This window comes from Podarcis tiliguerta (genome assembly GCF_965153285.1).
Source record: "Podarcis tiliguerta genome assembly, chromosome: 5".
Taxonomy (NCBI): Eukaryota; Metazoa; Chordata; class Lepidosauria; order Squamata; family Lacertidae; genus Podarcis; species Podarcis tiliguerta.
This window is the reverse complement of record NC_139538.1, coordinates 59,715,043-59,729,129: the sequence shown is the minus strand read 5'-3', so window position 1 is coordinate 59,729,129 and position 14,087 is coordinate 59,715,043. Positions and strand designations below refer to the sequence as shown.

The 14,087-nt window shown below is 42.1% G+C and overlaps 1 protein-coding gene across 8 annotated transcripts in view; it reads right to left on the bottom strand.

Annotated features, from left to right (window-relative positions):
• INPP5A (inositol polyphosphate-5-phosphatase A) overlaps window positions 1–14,087 on the bottom strand; it is a 237,897-nt gene that overhangs the window by 99,469 nt on the left and 124,341 nt on the right. For all 8 annotated transcript variants that reach the window (XR_014512061.1, XR_014512062.1, XM_083443546.1 and 5 more), the window contains exons 5-8: window positions 13,102–13,165; window positions 10,227–10,330; window positions 1,805–1,857; window positions 890–1,009 (exon numbers count right to left, since the gene is read on the bottom strand). Coding sequence is in view for 6 of the 8 variants with exons in the window: in XM_083443546.1 (XP_083299672.1) it covers window positions 890–1,009; window positions 1,805–1,857; window positions 10,227–10,330; window positions 13,102–13,165 (341 nt within the window). In the remaining 2 variants the exon portion in view is untranslated. The remainder of the gene's footprint in view (window positions 1–889; window positions 1,010–1,804; window positions 1,858–10,226; window positions 10,331–13,101; window positions 13,166–14,087) is intronic.

The following is a 14,087-nucleotide window of genomic DNA, read 5'->3' as shown; positions in this document are numbered from 1 at the left end:
TTATTAGTAATGATATTTGCAGACTACGCTTCAACTTGAGTTCTCTGGGCAACAAACACTTGACCATACCAAATAAAGCACCGGAAATAAAACAATTAAACCCCTATAAAATGAGAATAGTAGTGCATGGCAACAAGAAGCAGAAAGGTGTTTGGAAGACAGATTAAAATATATTGAAAATATTTAAGATATTACAGGATGCCGACAGAAATCCACAACCACCAACTTTAGAGTGTTTCCTACAAATTAATGAGATTTCCAAGGAAACTGTATCAGTAAGTGGGCTGCAGAAGCAGTACAAATGCTCTCTTTATACCTAATTTTCCAGCAACAGAGTAACTCACATGTTCCTCAGTTCATTGGCTTTTGGGGGGAAAGAAAATGAAATAGGTATCTGGTAAGTTTGTTAATGCATAGGACTGGACCGGCACATCTGCCCTGGTAGGGCAAAGCTGCATCAAAAGCCTCCCAGCAGTAGCGATGCTGCTGCCAGGAAGCTATTGCTGTGGCTCCGCCCCTTCAGATGAGCTGCTCCTGAGACTGGAGGTTCTAGCCAACGGTAGTCCTACTCAGGAATACTATTGCCCTCCTTAGGGCAACCTACTCAGTGAGTAGACCCACTGGAATTAATAAACATGGGTCCACTGCTTTCAATGGGTCTACTCTTGAGTAAAACTCAGTAACAACCCTAGATATTTGGCATTTCCACAGTTTGCAATTAAAAATAAATAAATCCTCTGGTGCTTATTCATTGCTTGTTTTCCTAATCCCCTGGAGGTTGGCCACATTTCAAGACAAAGCCACAGCAACGATAATTACTTCGTATTTGGAACACAATGCAAAATGCAGGGCAATAAAAGAAGCTAAAAAAAGAGTGTTGACAACCTACCTGTCAAGTACATAACTGAGGGCCTTATGCCTTATTCCTGAGTAAACCGACGGGCTTGTTTCCCAAGCAACTAAATTGGAAGCATCGTGGAAAAGATGGATGTTTACCAAGTCAAAGGCACTGTGACAAAAGGAGGAGAAGACTTACTCAGAATGAAAGTAAGGACATAGGCAAGAGGGAAAGCATTTGATTTTACTGCACTACGATCTTGAGTGACTGCAGATCACGAGCTCTATTTTGAAACACAAGCAATGAAATCAATTGAAATGAGTCTGCTATTATATACCTGATCTATATGCAGAACTCCACCAGCGTTTCCATTTGTATGTGCATTAAAAACTCGTAAATATCTAGGGCGATATCAAATTGTGGCATCTCACTTGTGCAACTGATTTCCAATTGTGGCAATGGGACTTAACCTTCCTCCAGCCTCTTCTGGAGCCCCCACCCCACTGGAGTTGGGGACAAAGGGGAATCTGGTCATATCTACTGGTGTGACAGATCTTGCCCATTATATTACATTCTCACAAATATCAAACACCACCAAGTATTAAACTAGCATCCGAAACAGTGGTCTGAACCTGGTTTGTGAGGGTCAGGTTCTGCTAACTGTAGTTTGCCATTACATCTAAATTTGGATTAAACATTAGCGTTCAATGTGAAATTATAAAGCAGGAAATGAAATGGTAAACCTATAAATGTTCATTCCAATATCTATCACCACATAGTGGGATCCATTGATTTTATTATACGTTGGACTCTAAAGCATTTATGGCCCATATACAAAATCATGTTTTAAAAATGTGCAACGACTTATGTGCCTGCCACTTGGTGGGAAATGAAACTTTCCTGATTCTACTGAGAACTATACAAAATGCATTGCTTTTTTAAAAAAACACCTTCCATTTTACATACCAGTCAGTAATACACCATCTAGTTCGTATGAAGCCTTTTCTGGACCACTTACACTGAAAAGCAAAACAAAATGCAATAGAAACACATTTAAAATACAGAAAACAAAAGGGGGGAAAACAGAGTCAATCTTTTGGTTGGCTAAATAAAAAATTAATTTTTTATACTGAGAGTATTGAAAATAATTTAAAAACAAACAAACACACATGCTGCAGCACAGCAATGTCAGTGACAGTTTAGGGCATATCTAAACATTACTTTGGAAACTAAAGCTCTTTTCACATGCTGTACTGTGGGCAGAAAGGGGTTATGGGGCAGTGCTTCCAGCTCCCCCCGTTCTGCCATCCACATGGCGGAGAAGGGGAAGTCTAGGGTGTAGTCTTCCCCACCTCAGATTTCTTCTCTGCTGCATGGACTGCAGAGGTGAGGAAGAGAACAGAGCCACAGGTTGCCAGAAGGTGGCTGCAGCCCCTTTCTGTCATGTTGCCCCTTCACACAACTATTGCTATTATTGTTTTTGTTGCTTATTTAGTTTTTAAACCAGCCCTTCTGAAGGATCCCAGGACCAGATTATTATTATTTTAATATTAAATATCTATACCACCCTTCATCTGAGGATCACAGGGGGCTTTACAATATAATTGTAGTTGTTCTGGCCATGATGGCCATATCAACCACAGAAAGAAAACTACTAATCCCATTACCCTTGGCCATTGGCCATGCCATGTTGGCTGGAGTCAATGCACGCTGTAGTCTAATGATATCTGCAGGACCATATGTTTATCCTCCTCACATTAGTAGGACAGTAACATATTTTGGACTGTGCTCTCAATGTATGAACAACAACAACAACAAAAAATGCAGCTAAATATTTCTGTGGGCCTAACAGCAAGTTGTTATTTTCTTAACAGCCATCTAAATTTCTTTTCTTATTGTTAAACAGAAATAAAACACGTTTTTTAACACTCACATGGAAATTCTAACGGTACCGAACCTTCCAAAAGAAACTGCAATCATCTTTGCATATATCATGACACTGCCACTCACAGTCACATCTTTCCTGAACGGCTGTCAATCATGGGGAAATGTCATCCCTTGTAAATTTTCCTTAAATATGAAGTGGCAACTATACTGGGAAAATAGAAACGCGCCAGGCCATTCTTTTTCCATAGGGCTCCACTACCCAAGGCATCTATGGTGTGACATTCCATTCATCAAAGCAAGCTATGCTCCATTCCACCAACAAATCAATTTGTGACAAGCCGTGGTAGGGTTGGCATAGAAAAAGAATTGTTTTCCATGTCTGTGAAAGGTGATCACAAAAGTACTCCACTGGTAGAGAAACAGAATTAGGATGCAAACTGAAGACAGAGTTAGTTAATTAGTTAGTTAGTTAGTTAGTTAGTTAGTTAGCTAGTTAGTTTAGAAAAGCCGCTTCCTGCCCAGCTCTATAGGCTCACAGTGGGTTCCAAGCAATGAAATATAGAAGGAGGAGGAGAAGGAGAAGGAGAAGAAGAAGACAACTGTGGTTTGGACTCCAAGAAGTGCAAGCTAAATTCTGCTTGCACAATGTGGGTTTCCTGGTTCCTTATCTGAGTAGCTGAAAAGCTACTCTTGAGAGTCAGGAGACCTCCAGAAGATAGTGTGAGACTGAAGGGAGAATCAGTGGAAATTGGAATACCCCACATTGTGTGCTCAGGAGCACCTTAAACTAAGGGTTGGGACTCTCTAGATCTCACCTAGTAAAAATATGTTGTCCATATAGCAAAACAACCCAGTTAACACACTTCACAAGCCTGTTGAAGAAGGAAGGCTTCTTCTTGAGTATTAATAGCAGGAAACTGTCCTGAACAAACATTTGTGGTGATCTAAGACCTGCTGCATCGTGATGTGACATGGGTGTTGAGGATATGCCTGAAAAGTCTCTCACTGTTATTTGTCATGGCCATTTTATGATCTTTAGCTACAGTCACCTTGTGTGGGACAAAAACAGATCAGCTGACAAACAATTGTGAGAAATCACTCTGGATTTCTTCTTCTTTTTGATGAAGAGCCATTGGTTCAATCTGTCAACTTTCTAATCAACTTTAAGAATAAAAATAAAAATGCTCCTTTAGTGGCTAGTGAAAATGCCCCAGTGGATTCTGTTAATATACCAAACTGCAGCTGAGCCTGCTTGTGAATAAGCAAATCAACATACAAACCATGCATTGCAACTGGTAGATGTATCAGAGATGGCCATGTTTTGTCAGCACATTCTCTTCAAGACAAGACTGGGTTATAGAACCTTTCACTCTGACAAAGGTTGTGTCCATCCTTTCCTGGGATATCTCTGAGAAAGAGAAAAGGACCAGTGTACACTTGCCCCGTGGATGTTAGGGGCAATCCTAAGCAAAGGGCTATCCAAGCAAAGTCACAATCAGGAAGTGGGCATTTAAACAGATTTAGTCAGCCAATCTGAAGGGTGTGAGAAGTAGAGAGAGACAGAGAAACGTGATGTGTATTTTGAACAAGTTCCTTTTTCATCAAACGCCAGTGAGCTTTGAAAGCACTTTGGCATACTATTCCTGTAGATTTCTTTACTCTTCTCAAAACCTCTATGACTAACAGTTGTTACTTCTTGTAATTTTGCTTTCATAACACAGCTGCTGACAGAACTGAAAAACAAGATAAAAAACCCCACACAAATACAGGTTTGCACAATGATTTATTTTCCATCATCTTTTATTCATAGATTGAATCATGTCTACGTAAGATTTGGCTCAGATGCCTTCCTCCACAACGGGACGTGATATTTTGATCAAGAACACACTATTTTTTATCTATTGCACTTATAAACCACTTTACTGTGTGTAGGGCCCAAAGTGGTCTACAACAACAACGAAATAACCAATAAAATAACCAACACAATGCTGGTTATGATGATCTGGGTCATATATTAAATCTAACTCTGCATGTTTGACTGATAGAAATTAAGGCAGAATAAATTTCTAATGTGAAATACTGAGAAGCAATTAGTAAATTGCCCTTGACCTAAAACCCCCCTAAAAGTAAACTATTGCCATGAAGTGGTATTTCAAGAGATTTGGGGTTCTTTACACATAAAATTATTCCTAGCTTTGCACAAAAAAACAGCCAAAGAGCAAGTGTTGCTCCTACTCAGAGCAATACACAGAGGAAAAGGGTAATATTTTTGGCAAGCAATTTTTTATATTGTAAGCCCTGTTGTGGCTATGTAATGGTGAGCTGACTGTTTCATTGCTTTGATGCATCACAGATAACTGGTGAGATCAGCATTTATGTTGTGGACCATTTATGAAACCTGATTGTGACGGGACTGGATCTATTTGGGCATTAGCTTCACATGGGTGTAGCTGTGTAGACCTGGAGAGTCTGCTGTGCCCATTGGCCTCACTCCCAGCATCCATGCTTTGGCGGGGGGAGGTCAGAAGAGGAGAGAAAGCTCTTCATATGTAGGTTCCATTCATGAACAAGAACCCTAATTGATGGGCCTTAGTGGTCTACAAGAGGAGTGGGAAGACATTAGGCAGTGCATTCTAACACTTCTTATCCAGTTCCCTAATGTTCTGGAAGGAAGGAAGGAAGGAAGGAAGGAAGGAGCTTTTTGTATTACATCAGCACTAAGACACTGGAGAAGGAAGCTTATAACAGAGAGTGAAATTAGCACTACCAAGGCAGTCTGGCTTCACAGAAGCATAAAGCAACCTCTTTGCCATCTCCTAGAAGGGGAAAGATGTACATAGGTCTCTGTGGCTAAATGAATAGGAAAGAGTGCACATCAGGAGACTCGCTAACATACAAAGAAAGAAAGAAAGAAAGAAAGAAAGAAAGAAAGAAAGAAGCATCTTTCCATTAAATAAAAGAAATGATAAGATGATTACATAAACCATTGCAGGTCTGCGGGGAGGGAACTAAAAAATACAGAGTGTTTTAATATGTGTGTTCTCTTATGTACATGTTTTTTTGACACAGAAAAAAAATGACTGCCTATAAAAGCAGCAGGAAAGTGCAGCGATAGCCATCCCTCATGAATAATCAGAAAAAAGCAAAAGGGAAACCATATTTTGGGCATTCTCCTTGATGTGATTAAGAACGGTATGAGGTGGAGAGCGCAGCCATGTTGGGGCAAAGACTTCTGGAGGGCAAAACCGACCTTCCATGTGTAGCCTGCACCCGCCAATGATTTACAACCTGGGTTGCACAGGGCCCTAAATCACAAGGGTACCTTTGCATGCAGAGCAAGCTTCACTCATAAGTGCCCCCTGGGGGGCAGGGTGATGGAGCTGTAAGGGTTCAGTGGTGGTGGGACCAAATGAGTGAGGGCCTGCTCTCCCTCTTGCATAATGGTTAAACATGGGAGGGGTACATGGAGGAGAATGCAGTAGAGCCAATCTACGAAAGAACTGCAATACAGAATGGGGAAAACCTGTGCAACCCTGTCTATTATGGAAGTTGAGAAGTACTTAACAATTCTACATATTAAACACCTTTAATAGCATGCGTTGGTATCAGATGGATCCTTCTGGAAAGAAAGGCCCGCAACATAAATAACCCCGAGTTGTTAAAAAGTAAAAAGGGATGTCCAGGAAACATTAACGTGACAAGCATCACCAGGACCAATAAGTAATGCACACAAGCCATGCTAGATAATGAGTAGCACAGCGTCCTAATTCATCTTTTCACCATCATTTTACTGAAAGGAGCCAAATCAATTTACAGCAGTGACCCAGAAGGGGTTCACTCAACCATACCAAGCAGGGGAGATAAAAGAAAGATGTTTTGAAGTGACAGTGGCAGTAATCCGATTCCTGCTTCTGAAGAAGTGTAATTGGAACAGTAGACACCTTAAGATTAGGCCCATCAAAGGCTGTATTCTGAGCAGTGGGACTGGGGAACAATTCACAGTGTCGCAAATTTATGCTCATTCACTGTGATGAATTTAGTAGTGCTAACAAGCCCTCCATGGTCATGGCAGTGCATTATCACATGTGCGTCCATCCCATAGCCCATGGGCGGCAAATGTAGTGCCTTCTAGATGTTCTGGTCTACAACCATCATCATTCCCAGCTGGCAAGACCAATGGTCATGGACAATGCAGGTCATCACATCTGAAAGGCACTATGTTGGCGACCCCTGCTAGACGCAACTCAGTCCCAGCATTACTCCTTTAAAGCAGGAAAGGGTAACTTGCGACTCTTTACATATTGTTAGACTCCAGCTGCCACCTGTTCCAGTCTGCATGGCCAACTGTCAGGGACACTGGGAACTGTAGTCCAAAAGCAAAGCAAAAGCTTCCTGGGCAGCCTCATTTCTCCTTATGCGTCACCTTGCTACAACTCCAAGAAGACGGACAGACGGTGTGGATCAGTACAAAGACTGATCACTGGCCTCTGCTCCTCCTTGAAGAAGAACGCTCTTCCTCCAAGAAGGCCACCACGAAAGCAGGCTTTCCTACTAGTGCATGTGAATTCCGCCGTTGAGCAGAACTCCATATGTTAAAAATTAAGGTCTTGTTTTCCTGAAGGCAAGGTGCTTCATATTGGTGAATGGAAAGTATATTTCAGTTCCTAATTAGAAAACCATTCTTCTTTCAAGACTCAAAATACCCTAACACTGCAAATTATGATGACCACTAATAACTTGCATCAATTTCGCATCACTGTGTGTTCACACCAGTCTTCTAATGTATCATTTATGTGCTTTTTGTCGTTGTGGGGTGGAGGTCAGCCCTTCCACCACCCCTCAACTGAGTTAAGCCAGAAGTTGTGGGGTGACTGAAGAAGACAGTAGTGGCAAAGAATGCTAAAAATGGCAGAGATGTTTATCCTTGCATTTCTAGACTCCCTAGCAGCACTAGATAGAAGCTCTAAAACAGGCTTAGAAACATCTGTTGCTTTAAGAAATCCTGGCAGATCTGTAGTTTTAAATTTGTTCCAAGATTCATATTGCAAGCAAAAGTTTGAGATGGGGTGTATGTCTGGCATTGAACCATTGGAAGCCAAGGCTTTTGGGGGTGGGGGCTTGAGCTTAGCTGATCATGGGATCGAACAGGGGAACAACGCTCAAATTTGCCATTCCAACCCACTGAGATACTCATGTAGTGATCCGTCTCAGAAAACAGGTTGCCTGTGTCTAGAGAAGCACCAAATATCAAAACTGTTCAGGATTATCTGTGTTCTTCAGCGATGTGTTATCTGGATTTTAGAATATAGCAACTCCACACCCCAAGAAATGAGTTTGGCATCTTTCACCTTACACAATATTAAGTCTCTCCCTAGTTTTCCTGTTAATAAGATTCCTTTAGCCAGCCGACGGATTGTGAATACAGGCAGTTTCATCTACTAAAAGACAACATAAATCATCATTGAGAAAGGAGAGACTGTGGTAAGGTTATCACCATACAGCCTTCTCCATGAAAGGTTTGCATTAAAGCATTAGTGAAATTAATTCATCTTTCACAAGAGCTTTGAGCAGTATCGGTGATCTATGATAACAACCAATTTCTCACTATGGAGGGGGGGAAATTACTCAGCCCTGATAGACTACACAAATCTGCTTTTTAAAAATGACCTAACATTATCTGGAGTGTTGCTCCCAAAGGCATCGTTTGAGATTCATGCACAGCCAAGAGAAGCCATAAATCAGCAGAGAAAGTTTTGTTACTTTTATATGCAGTGGGCTGTAATTATTTTGAATTGCATTATGCCTCAATCATTGTAATTACTTTTAGATCATCCTTAAGCGGCAGTAATAAAAAGAAAAGAAATCAGTCTTAAACCAAGGGCAAACCCCACCCGCAAAAAAAAAAAAAAAAAAAGGAACATAAATGTTACATTAGAAGCCTGGGGGTAAACACACAGCAATGTCAAGTCGATGCAAATTTTCCCTGAAAAATTCAGCATGCAAAGTAGCCACCCTTGCCTTGGGGCTTCACACACAAATATGCCCAAGGGGTGGGTCCAGTTGCAAAGAGTATACGAGAAAGTCAGTTGTGGGACTGCGGGGGAGAGAGGGATGGAGGGATGACGGGGGAGGGGGGTGAGTAGGCCTCCTGAAATGCCACCCATCAGAAAAAATGGAGGGGCTGAATGAGTTATGCAGGTTGCTGGTGGAGCGTGGTATACCAAAAGGGCTGGTTGGTCCATGCAGGAGCCAGGCTATTAACCCACTGAGGTGGTACAGTGGTACCTCGGGTTAAGAACTTAATTTGTTCTGGAGGTCTGTTCTTAACCTGAAGCACCACTTTAGCTAATGGGGCCTCCCACTGCCGCCGTGCCACCAGAGCACGATTTTTGTTCTCATCCTGAAGCAAAGTTCTTAACCCAAGGTACTATTTCTGGGTTAGTGGAGTCTGTAACCTGAAGCGTATGTAACCTGAGGTACCACTGTACTCAGCTTTGGCTCAGCTTTGCCTGAGTGTGGGGGCTCTTCCCCATCTTTCCTAATATGGATTGCAACCTGGATTCAAACTATGGCCTCCAGCATGAGCTCTTCTATCCAGCTGATGTCCCCCCACCCCCCATAAGCCTTTGTGCCTGGTATGTGACTGGCTGTTGAGTTTGGGGGTTGCCCACTGATGTTCTGACTGTGATCTACTGCTGTGGCTGGGCTACTCTGAAAGAGTTTCCAGGGTGGATTTGAGTCTTTTGCCATGATTGGGGTTTTCCCCCCTGGAAATGCAAATGATGAATCAATATGATGCAGGGCCGACTAGGCTCAGTAGATTGTTACCTTGCTCCACCACCATCATTTGTGACCTTGTTCCCTTGGCCCTATACAAATTTTCATTCCTGGTCAGCATGTTCTACAAGAACATTACCTGTGGCTTCAACTTAACTTCTCTGTGCCTCTTCATTCTTTACACTCCTGTGCTTCTCCATCTCTTTGTCACCTGGGCTGGTTCTGAAAAGACTACACCTGAATGGCTCTTGCCCATTGGTGAATCAGCTGGCTATCCTTTCTTGACCTCATGCTTGACCTTACCTAATTATGTCAGTCTCCTCACTACAGCAGACAGAGTAAGTTTATCTAAAAGAATATGGGTCAATTGTCTACCAGTGGACGTGCTGGTGACCATGCAAGAATATTTTGCTTCCGAGTGAATCCACAGGCAGAATTACAAGTCCATAATTCAAGAATGGCTCAAACCAGGTCACTAGCACAAACGAGTTCACAACCAAGCACTTCATTCTTGCCTATAAAACTTTCTGACAGTAAGAGCTGTTCGGCAGTAGAACAGACTCCCACAAGAGGTGGTAGACTCTCTTTCCTTGGAGATTTTTAAGCAGAGGTTAGATGGCCACCTGTAATGGGTACTTTAGCTGAGATTCCTGCATTGCTGGGGGTTGGACTAGATGACCCTCGGGTCCCTTCCAATGCTAATATTCTATGATTCTATACTTACCTCAGGGAAATAGTCCTGTGGGAACTTTTCTTTTTCCAGCATAGGTGTACTTTCTAATGTATCTGAGTAGATTTCCTTCCCCGTAACTTTTTTGTACTTCTTAGCTAGGAAGAAACAAGGAGCATTTAGAATACCTCTACCTCTTTCCAGTACGTTTCCCAGCACAATTCAAAGTGTTGGTGCTGACCTTTAAAGCCCTAAACGGCCTCAGTCCAGTACACCTGAAGGAGTGTCTCCACCCCCATCGTTCTTCCCGGACACTGAGGTCCAGCGCTGAGGGCCTTCTGGCGGTTCCCTCACTGCGAGAAGCCAAGTTACAGGGAACCAGGCAGAGGGCCTTCTCGGTAGTGGCACCCGCCCTTTGGAATGCCCTCCCACCAGATGTCAAAGAGAACAACAACTACCAGACTTTTAGAAGACATTCGAAGGCAGCCCTGTTTTTGGAAGTTTTAAATGTTTAATAGATTATTGTATTTTAACATTCTGTTGGAAGCCACCCAAGGTGGCTGGGGCAACCCAGCCAGATGGGCGGGGTACAAATAATAAATAATTATTATTGTTACTACCTCTGCAAAGAGGTTTTAACACACACAACAGAAGAAAAAACGCAGACATAAATACTAGATTTTGATGTTGCTGACAAATAATACCAAGTGAAGGTCTCAGAAGTTTTTGCTCAACTGATGTTGACACTCATGTTGTAAGAACTGTCCATGGTGAGGAAATTCATGTTCTCCATTTCATACTGATGTAGAGGGGCATATAGCTAAGCTACTACAATGTAGTTCATTTAACTCAGGGCTCAGCAAACTTTTTCACCAGGGGGCCGGTCCACTGTCCCTCAGACCTTGTTGGGGACCGGACTATATTTTGAAGAAGGAAAAAAAGAATGAATTCCTATGCCCACATTTAAAAACAGTGCTTCTGCATCTGGGAATGCCAGATAGCAGAGGTCATTATACGCTACATGTTACATTGTAAGTTACCGTATTTTTCGCCCTATAGGACGAACCGTCCCATAAGGCGCACCTAGTTTTTTTTTTGGGGGGGGAAATAAAGAGAAAAAAATTATTTCCCCCCCAGGTGCAGGGGCGGGGGAAGCCCCAGCTTCCCCCGACCCCAGCCCCCAGAACAGGCAACTCTCCGCAAGCTGTGGGAGCCCAGCGCCGGGCTCCCGCGCCTTGCGGAGAGCTGCGCGAAGCTTCGGCATGCAGGCAACTCTCCGGGGCTTCGGCATGCAGGCAACTCTCCGGAAGCCGTGGGAGCCCAGCGCTGGCTCCCACGGCTTGTGGAGAGCTGCGCGAAGCCTGGAGTGCGAGAGGGGTCGGTGCGCACCAGGCTTCAGCAAAAGCCTGCATTCGCCCCATAGGACGCACACACATTTCCCCTTCATTTTTGGAGGGGGGAAAGTGTGTCCTATAGGGCAAAAAATACGGTATATGAAATTAATTCCAAGGGCAAAAAATTTAAAGAAATTCTTCCAGCCGATTGTCACTCATAGGATCACGGGGAAAAAATTAAACATCTGTTGTCTAGCATGGCTAAGACTGCTAAGTTCAACACAGCTAAAAGCTTCCCAGCACAGGAAAAACCATGAGACAAGCCTTCTGAGAGATGTGCCATAAAGTGCCTGTATGTTTTATGAGTTTTACTATGCTGTTTTTTAAAATCTTTGCTTGCTCGCTAAAATTTGTTGAGTCATTCGTTTTTTGGCTATAAACCATATACGTTTGACCAATAACATTTTGATGGCGCTAATGACAGAGGTGGTTTTAGGGTAGCGTGATCGGTGCTGTGCTGCAGGGGGCACAAAAGCAATGTTTTAGAATGGAGCACACTAGGCAGCGGGGGCAGAATTTTAGTGCTGCACACAGGGCACCGCCAAAATTTGAGAGACCAAAGACCAGCACTGATGAAGATGCTGGGATGGTGCTTGTTACTGGTCACCCTCTATAGAGTGCCTTGAGATCCATAGAGGAAAGGTAAGACATAAATGTAATTAAATAATAAATAAATGGCAGTAAGGTGAAGGTTGAATTTGGTGATGGAAGCAATCAGGTACAAAATCCAGACTTAGCATTAAAACGTAAGTGCATGTATCGGGCATTTTCACAATTGACTTGATTAAGAGTGACCCGTATTATTGTTCAGCAGCCATTAAACTGTTACAGGTGGAGAGACTGAGCAGAGAGGCAAGTTAATCTGTCATTAACAAGTTCTCATATCAATGCTGCAATTTACATTGCCCCCTTTTTCAGGGATAAAAATATGCTACGATGAATCCTTTGCGTTATGTCTCGGGTTTTACTTTCACATCAAAAGGATGATGAGGATTTATGACCACTAAACCTTGAAATGCAACACTCACAGAACGGCTGTTTCCAATCCTTCACTGAAGACAGGCCTCTACCCTCAATTACAAGAAAGCGGGCAATCTATCTTGGGTTACAACAAGAATAATGAAATTGAGACAATTGAGACAATTAGTTCACTTACAATTTCAATGATGTTTCAAATAAATGTGGTGCAAAAACGTAGAATGAATGTGACCTGTCTCAATAAGCTAAATGAAGCTTTTGATATATATATTTTAATATATATTAAAGTGAGAGAGCAGGCAACTTTCAAAATGTTGGGAATCACAGGAATACATTGGTGAGAGGACCAGAATTGGCCACAGTTTCTTGTCAAGTGTGCATTGAGAGGTAAACTTGGGTTTGCCCCATGTAAAGTGTGAAAATAGTCCTGGAAAAGTAATGTAGGCTGCTCCTTCTAATATGAGCAGAACAAAACACTGCAATTCTGAACATTTCTATTCAGAGGTAAGCCTCACAGACTTAATTCCAGATAAGTGAATATTGTAGCTTCCACTTACCTTTAAAGTCAAATTGATAAATGTTTTTCAAGGATTCATGTAGAAAGTAAAAGCTTCCCAGTGCCTGTAAGAAAAGAGAAACCAAGTCAGCAAAACATAAAGAAACCACTCCCAAAAGCTTGAAACCTGAAATATTTTTAAGTGTACAGAAAGACATAAAATCAATAAACTAAAAAAAATAAAAAATAAAATCCTTTTGGTGTTTAAAGGCAGTATGATCCTTCAGAATTCATTTACCACTAATTGGCAAATGTCACTGGCAACAAAAACACGATTATACAACATACTTAAATATGCACCAAAAAACCCTTAAGGATTTCTAGGAGCTCATTCTTGAGAAGAAGCAGCGCCCAGGTAGCTGTATTATAGTCCTGGATATCTGGAGGAAGTGTTGAAGTGTATAAACATGACTGTAAGGGGAAACTTAAAATTTTCAGGAAAAAAAATATTCTTTTGAATTCTATAACTATCATATGGAAGTTGACAACTGGACAATGAAAATGTGCCCTAACTATGGCCAAAAAAACTGGTATTGATGAATTGGAAGAACAAAACTATGGTTTCCTTTAACCAATGGGTTGAAGACACGACAGCACATACAACATATGAATGGATTGCTTATAGACACAGGCTTTCTTTGGGTAAATATACTGATATTTGGAATGAGTTTATACAGAATATAGGAGGTTATTATTAATCATTATTAGCATAGATAAGAACATTTATATATCACCATTTTTGCATTATGTTTCTTCTCTTTCTACCCCCCTGTCCTTTTTTGGTCCGGTGCTCTGGCGCGAGTCAGGGAGGAAGTTCCACAAATGTGAAGTCACCACAGAGAAGGCCCTGCCTCATGTCCTTTCCCTATTGGCCACCACTGCCCATGTGACAACAAACAGGGCCTTTCCTTGCTGATTTCAAGGGCAGGTATTTGGGAGGATAGATCCTTTCAAGAACATGTACCTGTACACACCCATCAGAGTACT